Source organism: Heterocephalus glaber, unplaced genomic scaffold (assembly GCF_053883595.1).
Source record: "Heterocephalus glaber isolate CG9 unplaced genomic scaffold, H.glaber_assembly_v1.0 deba00001504, whole genome shotgun sequence".
NCBI lineage: Eukaryota > Metazoa > Chordata > Mammalia > Rodentia > Bathyergidae > Heterocephalus > Heterocephalus glaber.
In genome coordinates, this window is record NW_028258324.1 from 61,037,634 (window position 1) to 61,049,518 (window position 11,885).

Below are 11,885 nucleotides of genomic sequence, written 5' to 3' on the forward strand. Positions count from 1 at the left end.
CTAGCACTATAACATGAGCAGCAGCTGTGACATGGGCAGTTTTCCTGTGTGGCTGGTCCTGTCAGCAACTGTTGACTGAAACTTCTGAAACTGTGAGCTGAAATAAACCTCTCCTTCTTGAAGTTGTGGGTGTCAGATATTTTGTCTCAGCAAAAGAAAGTGACTAAGACACTTAGTTTACAAATTTATGAATTACTTGTTGTATTAGTCAGATATCTCATTGCTGAGATGCAATTTAAAAGAGAAGAGGTTTATTTTGGCTCATAATTTAATCCACAGTCAGCTGGCTCCAAGCAGAAATAGCATGTTGGAAGGCCTGGCAGAGGAAAGCAGCTGAACTCATGGCAGCCAGAAGGCAAAAGTTGGGGATGAAGGAATATGCTCTAAAGGCATCCAACACACCTTCAGTGGATCAGTCCACTGACAAGTACAGCACCCTCATGATCCAATCGCCTCCCAGAAGCCCCATCTCTGAAGACGAGACTTTTGGAGGGCATTCTAGATCTAAACCATAACATTCATGTCAGTGATGAACTATGTGTTTCCCTGAAAATAAGACCTAGCTGGAAAATAATTAACCTTGAAAACTAAGAGAAAAAGTGCCTACTTTACGGAGTAGCCACTGAGCAAAAGAACAGTGATGGCAGGTAAGGCAAGGATAGGCTGATTGGGGCTGGCATTTTTTTGTTTTTGTTTTTGTTTTTGGTACCAGGGATCAAACTCAGGACCTTGCACTTGCCAGGCAGGCGGTGGCACCACTGAGCTAAATTCCCGGCCCTGGGGCTGGCATTTTTGATCTCTAGTTTTCAAGCCTGATTATTTTCCAGCTAGGTCTTATTTTGGGGGTATGAAAGCACATCTGAGTCTGTTTTGGCAAATCTGGTGTTTTCATGATAGATTTTTAAAGTTATTAAGTTTATATAGCACTCAACTCTTAAGTCATTTCACTTTTTAAGAAAACCAGTGTTTCTCTATTTTTGTGGTTTTTTTTTTTTTTTTTTTGGTACTGGGGATCGAACTTGGGTCCTTGTGCTTGCACAGTGGGCGGCAAAACCATTGAGCTAAATCCCCAGCCCTATTTTTGTGGTTTTTCAAAAAAATTTTAGATTCTATACTGTAATCTTTTATAATTAGATTCTTATTAAAATGTAATGAATTTATTGCTATTGTAAACTTTGCAATGGATTATTTACATTTGTCATCCTTTTTCCATGCCTAAAGATTCATATGTATAAAAATATCATAAATAATTTTGGACCACTACTAGGCTTTTGACAAAATTTACAAAACTCCTAACAGTTAATGTTTTAATGTTTCTTTTAATTCCCATTGTATATTGTAGAAAATAGATTAATTTTAGAAGTGGGGTAAACCTCCATTTATTTCTGTCTGAAAATTGTGTTTTAAATGTGTTTGTATTTATTTTTTTAATCCATAGATAAACTGATAAATCTCTGAGTTGTGTAAAGTTAAAAAAATTTGCTTTGTGGAATTATTGTGTGAACATTGAAAGTGATATGTTGACTTCTAAGGTAGAGCCCTATTTAGATAGATTCCACCAATTGTTATGGATTCAAAGGACAAGAAAGTGGGGGATGAGGAGCATCAATTTTGTGTGTAGTTAATAATTCAGTGGATTCAATTTAGGAAATTATGTGAAAAAACATCTGTCTGGCATTAAAAATGTTACTGAAACTTAAAATATTTTCAAGTACATATTTTAAAATTATAAGGAGAAAATAATTTACTTCAATTTTGAATTGTTTAAAACTTTATATCCCTGATCATAGGCTATTTCTTTCAATTAATTCACCAGACAGAATGAATATTATGCAGTAATGTGCTAGCAATCATGGAGGGATGGAAAGCTAAGAGATGGGTTTCATAGTATGAAAAAGCTTAAGGTTACATTGGGGGAAAGAATGCAAATATAAATAAAGATGTTAGATGATGCATACAAGCATTTGATATGTTCAAGTTTTAAACAAAACTTAATTATTAGTATAGAACAGTGGTGGCAACCTTTTTGGAGACCAGGTGCTCAAACTGCAACCCAAAACCCACTTATTTATCCCAGAGTGTAAACATTGCCATTAAACCCGAATACTGAGGTTTTAGTTTAGAAAAAAATACCTCATACATTAACATCTTTTGTCTTAAAAGAAAAACACAGTAATACGGGTGTCATAAGTTCATCACCTGCAGAGGATACTTAAAAAGAAGGAAGTAGTTTGAGTCAGGCCTTTCTAGAGGAAAGCGAAATTATCCCCCAAGTGGGTAAGACAAGGTAGAGAGCTTCAAAGTAAATAAAGTTTATAATTACAAGGCTGTAATAGGACAATGAATTCTGTAGAATATTAAGAGAATTCCTTGGAAAGAAACGGAAGTTATCTGTTACTGGAGGCATGAGAGAGGCACAATACTGAGATTAGGTTGGCTTTGATATTTCTTTATTCTAGTACTGTAGGGGAGGAGATGGGGAAATCTTTTCCCTTAGGCAAGTGTATGTAGAAAAAAGGACTAATTAGATGCAATTAAGGTAAAATTTGTAAGCCCTTAATTATTTTTAAATTAAAATAACATGTATCAAAGATGAGCTTTAAAATAACAAGCAAAAAGAAGAGAAAAAAATTCCAACAGTAACTGTCGTCTTCACTTAAAGTTAACTCTTGTTAATATTTTGCCAAATAGTCTGTTAGACTTTTATTTCATCTTTTTATAATATCTTGAAGTGTTTAAAGATGATTGAATATAGTATGCAAATGTAACATTTTGGAAAATAAGTAGTGATTCCCCTAATTTATTTTTCATAATAGAATTTTGGTTTTTTGGTAAGTTTTGAAATTACCTCATTTTTATAACAGTATTTTATAAATTTTAATTAGGATGTGTGAATTTATTTGTTGGATCACATAAAATATATCCCTAAGTGTTGATATTTTTTCTGAATTCTTTTTTCTTTTTTTAACTTTTTTCTTTGAAATGGAGTCTCATTACATTGCCCAGGTTGTTCCTGAGCTTGTGGGCTCAAGTGCTCTTCCTGCCTCAGCCTCCTGAGTAGTTGAGGACTGTAGGTACACTCTTGCTATTCCTGGATCTAAATTCTTAACCAGTTTTCCTAGTGTCAGTTGTAAAGCAATCCTTTCTTCTCTCATCTTGCTATTTATCCTTTGTTCTACATTAAATTTTTGTAAATGGGGTTGGTTTCTGTGCTACAAATTCTCATTTTATGATGTATCTGTTATCTTTCTTACAGGACAGTGAGATTTTGTTTTTAAGGCTAATCTGTATATAATTGGTGTCTTTATTTTAAAAATGAAAAATGTGGGTTGTGAATGTAACTCAGTGGTATAATACTTTCCTAGCATGTGCGAAGCCCTGTGTGTAATGCCTAGCACCACAAAAATGATATAAAATAAAATAAAGTAAAAATGAAAAAAATGTGATATGTAAAAGTGGAAGTAGGGCAGAGGAGGGATGTAGCTCCCTGACAGAGCACTTGCCTCACATGTGCAAAGCTCTGGGTTCAGTCCCCAGCACTGGCAAAAGCAAAACCCAAAGAAAACCAAAACAACCCCCACCCCTAAACACAGTAATAAAAACAAAACCCCGAAAAACTGCAAGTAGTGTAAGAAGTGTTTGTGCACTGGAGGGGGGGGGAGACAGACAGACAGTAGAAGCAAGGATACCCTGATAGGAGGAGGATGTCTCAGAAGTCAAGAGATTCTGAAAGGGTGCAGACTAAGGAGGAGAGAAAGGGAAACCTTTTTCTCATGCCTTCCTAATGTACCCTTTCTTAGACTGCCCTTCTCAGACTCTGCTCCTGTTTTGATTATGTTTTTTTTTTTGGTACCAGGGATCGAACTCTGGACCTTGCACTTGCGAGGCAGGCGGCAGAACCACTGAGCTAAACCCCCGTTTTTATCTTCTTGCTATGTTTTTATCTTCTTGCCATCATACTGCAGGCCTTTTACCTTTCCCACCAGCTTACACCCCACAATGTCTTAACTGTATTCTCTGCACCTGCTGGTTGTGTCATCTCAATATACACCCAGTGTCCTTTTTACCCAGATAAAATGTTCAGGGAAATGGTTTGGGTAATCTGAATGTTGGCATAGGCAGCATGTTTGGTGTAGGGTCAGGCCTGGAACGGGCCACAACTGGAACCAGTATGGGTCATCATGAGGTTATGTAATGTGTTAAAGAGGCAAGGAAAGTGCAAACCAAATTAAAGCCATGAACAGACAGAGAAGAAAACCTAAAAGGTTTTAGGACATACAACAAGGAATTGATTGTCATTGGAAGGAAGAAATCCTTTAAAGGAGAGGGAAAAGCCCAAAAATAATTTCCATAAAGTCGTACATTTGACAGATTTGAATATTTCTAGGAGGTTGAAGTGAGGAGAAAACTGAAAAGAATAGACATTTAATTTTAACTTATTTTCCTAAGACTGGCCAGTAGTAACTATACTCAAGTATATAGGTTATGCTTTATTGTCATACATCTTGTTCTAACATGAGCATGTACATACAGTAATTGTGGATAGAGAGATGCGATTTCATGTATCTTATATATGTACATAGAATCTGGTATAGTAGTGGTAATGTTCTGATAAGAATGGCCAAATGATAGTATTACTCTCACTCCTTGTCTCATTTGAACTTTAAATTTCCTTGTAGAATGAGAGGTTGATTTAAGAACTTCCATATTTTAGCTTATCTCAAGGACTTCTAATTTCTAGCTCACTTTTCTATTTTCTTGCCAAACAGCTTATGTGTGAGTTGGGGAATGATGTTATAAATCGTGTTTATGAAGCTAAAGTGGAAAAAATGGGAATAAAGAAACCACAACCAGGACAAAGGTACTATTTCAGTTGTCTTGATGTACTATCTTTTTTTTTTTCTAATCAGGAATATAGCAGTGCTTTTATTTCACTATAACTACATATAGCATTGAGACAGTGTTTAGAAGTAATCATGTCTGCTTCTGTTCACATGTGGCTATCTCTGTCTTGTGTATATTAATTAGATAATTATATTTTAAGCATATGATAGTTTTCAGATGAGAAAGAATCTTAAAATTAAATCTCTACCTAGAAATATGAATACTCCTAGCTGTTAAAGTAGATAGATTATAAAGTTCTGTTGGTGGCAGGCATTCAAAAGACACAGTCTGTCCCTAAAAGGTTTTAAGGATCGAGTTTCTACTGCTTATAATGAAATAATTTTACATTGTTTGACTTAGTTCAGCAAATATTTGCTGATCACATACTTTATGTATGCATTATGATACTGAGGAATTAAAGATGAAAGGTTGCTATAGTAGAATAGAGAGCTTAATTGCTGTGTCTGAAATTATATTTCCAGTTATATGTACAGAGGCTTATTTACGAAGTGGCCAGGAGTCAGCCTGGGAGACACATATTTTTTGTACTCAGTGCTATTTTTAATCATGATTTTTTATTTTTAGCATTCAGATTTCATTTGCCATAATCCTTTGTTGAAATTTTTTTCTCTCTAAGCCAATATCATTTAAATCAGAATCTTGTATTTGTAAAAGAATGACTGAGATATTTAAGACCTGGCAATAATCCTTCTATTTTAGCTGAAGACCTAAGGACTTTAAAAGGCTATAAGTAAGAAAAACTATAGAGCAGACATGGTATTAGATGATTGTGTCATAAATTAAAAGTTTAAAATGTGACATCTTTTTCTCCCCTATGAATTAGGAATGCTCTATTGTTTTAAGGTAATTATTTTATGAAAAATTATGCTTGTCACTATTGTGTGACACGATCTCTTTGAGTATAAATGAAATTAAAAGTCACATATATTTTTATTGTTTTCCTGGTAATATTTTTCATCCTGTAAAAAGCTTGAGGGAACATATATAGAAATGAATAAACACAGAAACTAAGAGAATCAAAGTGCCATGTTAATACATGTTTTTTTAAAAATTAATTTTATTGGTACATTTTAGGTATACAGTATAATGACATTCATCATTGGAAATTTGTACCTTTACATAATCTATCCTGGTTCTTATTTTTTAATACATGTTATTTTTTAGTTAGGTTATTATTTGTATTTCATTTGACTGTGAAATTAGTTCATTAAATATTTGGAAGAAAAATATTGTATAATGTCACAAATTCTGTTCTAAGTGTGTTACATCCAGTAACTTTGCTTGAAAATATTCAATGTATAATGGCATCTTTTGAGCATTAACCATGCCAAGGATTAAGCAGAACATCATGACATTTTTATGTATACCAGACAGGAGAAAGAGGCATATATCAAAGCAAAATATGTGGAGAGAAAATTTGTGGATAAATATTCTATATCATCATCACCTCCTGAGCAGGGAAAAAAGACTGTCTCCAGAGGCTGCGAAGAAAAGAGGCTAAGCATTTCTAAACTTGGGCCGGGTGACCCAATCAGATCGTCTGTCCAGAGTTCAGGTATTACAGCTTTCTTGTTTTGAATATAAATATTTTCTTGAGCTGAAGTCATTTCCCTAATCTCTGAATTAATAGCCATTGTAGACTTTTTAAATGCTACAAACCTGATTCCTTCAACATGTTTTAAGGAGAAACTAGATTGCTTTGTCTTTAAAACAGTTGCATCTAAATAGTACTATGGTAATTCACATAAAAGTGCTTAAAATACAAGGAAGGTGGGGATTATTAATCTATCATGCCAAAAGCCCCAAGTATCTGATTAACTACCTGATTTCCCTCCTATTTTTTCCTCCTAAATTTTTCCCAGAAACGTTTTTTCCTGCCCTTTTCCTTTCTAATGGCCTGCTTTGTGCTTTGCTAACTTGCATGACCCCAGTGGTTGCTGTAAATAGCGACGAGGCCAGGCGGGAGTCTCTGTTCTGTCCTGATGAGCTAGATTCACTCTTCTCCTACTTTGATACTTCTTCAAAACTGCGTAGTAGTAAGTACTACTCTTGTGGAGCATTCCAAGTCTGTGCCAGTGGTCATTGTGCGGTGTGGCCATTTCTCTAGATGTTACCCATTGTCTCAGAATTATGCATTATTTACAGTCATACGATAAATTAAGCTTTTACTACCCCTGACATTTTATGGAGTAATGAGATGTGTTACAACTCTGAAAATAAGTTTATTTTCAGGCTTGTGATTGATTGATATCACAATAAGCTAAGTGTTTAGAAGAATTAAAATTGTATTAAATATAGTCCACTGGTGGTGGCTGAGTTCATGTTGACATGTAAGAGCTCATTTTAAGACCTTGTTGGTTGTTCAAGATTGTATTCCAAATGGTATGAACTTTAATCACTAGCTAATTTTTCTTTTAAATAGTCAAAAGTAATGACAGTGGGATCCAGCAAAGCTGCGATGATGGAAGAGAATCTTTACCGTCCACAGTGTCAGCCAGTAGTTTATATGAACCTGGTGAGTTGATGAAATCCACTGTTAATTGGTACAGTATGCTGAAAAATCCATGTGTAAATACCTGGTCTTGATTAAATCATTTCTAAAGGAAACTTTAGGAAACTTCTAAAGGAAACGTTAGAAGGTACTAAGGAAGGAGTAATACTGTTCAGTGAAAAAGCAGCTATTTATTTTCAAATTTGGACATTCTTCCCTAGTTGCACATTCTTCCAAGCTTCTTGATGTGTTCTAAGTGTATTCCCATAGCGAAGGATAATTTTTAATCTGCATGCACTTTATGTCTTCATTCTGTGTCTTTCCTTGGGGCTACCTTACCAGGTGAGAGGTCAGCATCTCCCTTTCTATTAAGTTTTTCTTCTCGGTGCTTTAGTCCTATATTCTCTCTTCTGTGATTTCAGTCTTTCAGAATTCTCAGGGGAGTAAACATTCTTCACATTATTTGAACTAGTTATAGGCCAAAATGTAATGGTAGTGGATTGTGCTTAGAATGAAGAGAAGTTTGATCTAGTAGTAAAATTCTTCCAGTTCAGTCTAGGCGTGTGGGAATGCAGCCAGTTTCAGTAGAGTAATTGTCCTCGCCCTTGAACGTCAGTAAGCACGACCACAAAAGATGTAGCATACTGGTTGATGTCTTTGTAAGTGCAGGTTGAATGTTTGGGGAATGATTATAGGAAATAAGATATCTATGTGAAGATCTCCCATAAGCTTATTATGGTAGATTAATGGTTTCTCTTATGTCACAACTTTCACATTGTAATAAGTTTAAGAGTTCATTTTTTAAAAGTTGTGATAAAATATATAACACAAAATTTACCATTATAATCATTTTTAGGTGTACACTTCAATGGCACTAAGTATATATTCATTTTGTTATGCCACCATTACCACTATTCATCCACAGAATTCTTCTCATCTTGCAAAATTGAAACTCTACCTATTAAACAATTCATCCTTTTTTTGCTAAGAGCTCATTTTTATTAATGCATTTGTGTTTGCTGTTCAGAAGGAGAAAGACAAGATTCTTCGGTGTTTCTCGACTCTAAACATCTTAATCCAGGACTTCAGCTTTATAGAGCTTCATATGAAAAAAATCTTCCGAAAATGGCTGAGGCTTTGGCTCGTGGTGCAGATGTAAACTGGGCTAATTCAGAGGAAAACAAAGCAACACCACTTATTCAGGCTGTATTAGGGGTATGAATTCATACATTGAGGTTTTCACTGGTAGTAAAATATAAGTTATCATAATAAACTCTGAACATGGCTTTGATATTAATACTGGTTTTTTGCTTTAAAAGATAGGCTGAAAAATAACGATGCCTCTGTGTACCTAGTAGTGATTGCTGAGCATCACTTTGTTTCAGCATTTTCTTTTCTTTTGGTAATGGAAGAAAATTCTGATAATAAAAGTTATACTTATAGTGTGATTTACTATATCATAAACTGCAAATGAATTCCTATTAGAAGGGGTTCTTGGGAAGAAACTAATATAATATTTTTCTGCTTTTCTGGGGGATATTTTTAGAAGGAAAATGAAACGGAAATGCTATCTGAGTAAATAAAAATACTGCTTTTAAGTAGAAATATACTGCTGCTTCTTGTTGCTTGCATTTATAAATTGTTACTCTCTTTTTCCCTTTAAGGGCTCTTTGGTGACATGTGAGTTCCTCCTACAGAATGGTGCTAATGTGAACCAAAGAGATGTCCAAGGGCGGGGACCACTGCACCATGCCACCGTCTTAGGACACACAGGGTAATTCTAGTGTTTAAATATTTAGGAAGATTTTATTTGAAAAATCATTGTTTGTTTTTTTTTTGGTACGGGGATCAAACTTAGGACCTTGTGCTTGCGAAACAGGCACCGCTGAGCTAAATCCTCAGCCCCTTGAAAAATCATTTTGAAACAATGTTTTGCCTTTTCAGATTGAGGTCATGAGATAGTGTATAAAGAGATGTGTCCCTATGACTTATATGGTCATAATGGAATTTGGAAATTAAAAACTGATTTAGAAAAACTGTATGGCTTTTTAGATATGAAAATTGCAGAGCTTACTTCTACCCTAACTTATTAAATAGCTCAGTTTTACTACCTTCTCTTTTACTGAAATTGTGGTGATTTCATCAGACAACTAAGTGTATTTATAACTTAAATTTTTAGTGTAGCTGGTCAAATTACAAACTAAACGCTTAATTTAGGCAGTTGACATTGTGATACCTACAGCAATATTAAGACTCAGAACAGTAAAGGTATGAAAATGGACTTTCTGCTGGAAAGTATGAATGATGTAGAAATATTGGCGTTTTAAAAAATTATCATAGGTGATTATTATCTTTTTACTTTTAAAATTAATTATTGACCTATTTATAATACTAGGCATTGAACTATTATAATTCTTCCTGTATACGCTCAACCCATTCTTTCATATTAAAATGTTTTTGGTCAATTTCTTCAGATTATGAATATTTGTACAGTATAGCAAGAAGACTGCTTCAGCGCCTATGACTGAGCGACATCCCCAGTCCTTTTAAAATTTTTTATTGTGAGGCAGAGTCCTGCTAAGTTACTAGGTTGTTCAGGATGGGCTTGAACTTGAGATCCTTCTGCCTCAGCCTCCCACAGTGCTGGGACTGTAGGTGTGCGCAACTATGCCTGATAGTACAGTAATTGTTTTTTAATTAAAACATTTCAAGGTTTTCAATTATTATTTCCTGGATAAGTGAGAAGGTATTCTTTTAAAAATTTTCTTCTAAATAGCATTTCCGTCTTTTTTTGTGGAATTTACTGGGGATTGAACCCAGGGTCTTCGCATTGTGATTCATCCTCCACCCTTTTTTTGTATCTTTTTTTTTTGGTACTGGGGATCGAACTCAGGAACTTGCGCTTGCAAGGCAGGCGCCAGAACCACTGAGCTAAATCCCCAGCCCCCTCCGCCCTTTTTATTTTTTTATTTTGAGACAGGGTCTCTCTAAGTTACAAAGTTGCCCAGGCTGGGGTTGAATTTGTGATCCTCCTACTTCAGCTTCCCAGAGTGCTGGGATTACAGGTGTACCACCATGCCTGTCTTAAATAACATCACTTTCTCTTTTTAAATTATAACTTGTTTTCTCTCTTTATCAACAAAGAGATTCATTTCAAAAACCTCATCAAAACTTTTCTATACTTAAAAATGGTAAGGATTTAACTTACTCTTTGTATTTTCTTCTTAAACAATCATAATCCTTCCTATTTTATTTCATGGCCTTGAGTGACCTTTCTTTTAAGTGCTCTGATAGCTGGGTATATCTTTTTATGATATTCTTTGAAGGTAGAGACCATAATTTATGTATCTCACTATGCTATACAGCCCCAGATTATGTAAAATAGTGTAAGTGAAAATACTTTGAGTCTTATAAAATATTGATCTTTGTAAACGTTTATTACTTGAATCACTGTTCATTATATTTTAGAATGAATTAAGAATTTTCTAACAAAAACATTACTTAAATTAGGTATGGCTTTTATTTTTTAGGGCAAATATTAATTTTTCTTCTTGTTGGCAATATCTCAAAAATGTTGTTTCCTTAAACAGGCAGGTATGTTTATTCCTAAAGCGAGGTGCCAATCAACATGCCACTGATGAAGAAGGGAAGGATCCCTTGAGCATAGCTGTGGAAGCAGCCAATGCTGATATAGTAACCTTGTACGTATTTCCTTTCTACTTCACTATGCAAGATTTTACTTGTGCAGTGTGTTAACTGGACTTCTTGCTCCGGTGTGAACTCTAAAGTTGGTTGGTATTTTTTTTTTGGGTACCGGGGATTGAACTTGGGTCCTTGTGCTTGCGAGGCAAGCAGCGGAACCACTGAGCTAAATCCCTGGCCCAAGTTGGTTGGTATTTACTGTGAACTTTGTACTTCCCTAAGTACGTTAAATGTGGTAAGCACTTTAAGTGCCTGATCTGATTTGGTTCTTAAAACAACCCTGTGAGGAAGATATTACTTCTTACTATTCTTATTTTATAGCTAAGGAGGTCAGACTACAGACAGTTTGAGAAATTAGTTAAGTGGTGGAGCTGGGACTTAAAATCAAGAATTTGGCCCTAGCCATTTCTTCTGTATTTCCTGACTTCTCTAAAACAGTTAACTCTTAGTAGAGTGGTAGGGTTGGGGTTGAGGATTGGTAGAGTAAGTTAATCTATTGCCTCAAGAATTGGAGGTTTATGAGTAGGGAGGACAGGTGCATTGATGTTAGTAACTTTTGTGAAGTTGCATTGCCTTTCAATAGTGATAGGCATCTGCCTTTTCAAAAAAAGAATTTTCACATGATTAATGTTTTTGTTGTTTTTTGGTACTGGGAATTGAACTCAGGACCTTACGCTTGCCAGACAGGCTCGGCCCTTGATTAATATTGAAGTTCTTAGTTTTGAATGTTTGAACAAAAGCTAATTTGAGGTCTTAAAGAGAGATTTATTTTCAGTGATGGTACTGG

General features: G+C 35.0%; 1 protein-coding gene across 15 annotated transcripts in view; it reads left to right on the plus strand.

Annotated features, from left to right (window-relative positions):
* The window catches only part of Acap2 (ArfGAP with coiled-coil, ankyrin repeat and PH domains 2), a 128,500-nt gene that overhangs the window by 104,676 nt on the left and 11,939 nt on the right, over positions 1 to 11,885 (plus strand). For 10 of the 15 annotated variants that reach the window (XR_015441007.1, XR_015441006.1, XR_015441008.1 and 7 more), the window contains 7 exons: positions 4,770 to 4,861; positions 6,276 to 6,460; positions 6,837 to 6,941; positions 7,328 to 7,420; positions 8,424 to 8,611; positions 9,061 to 9,170; positions 10,987 to 11,097. Coding sequence is in view for 12 of the 15 variants with exons in the window: in XM_013072029.3 (XP_012927483.1) it covers positions 4,770 to 4,861; positions 6,276 to 6,460; positions 6,837 to 6,941; positions 7,328 to 7,420; positions 8,424 to 8,611; positions 9,061 to 9,170; positions 10,987 to 11,097 (884 nt within the window). In the remaining 3 variants the exon portion in view is untranslated. The remainder of the gene's footprint in view (positions 1 to 4,769; positions 4,862 to 6,275; positions 6,461 to 6,836; positions 6,942 to 7,327; positions 7,421 to 8,423; positions 8,612 to 9,060; positions 9,171 to 10,986; positions 11,098 to 11,885) is intronic. The other 5 variants (XM_087186669.1, XM_004834751.4, XM_087186667.1 and 2 more) reach the window with 1 other exon arrangement.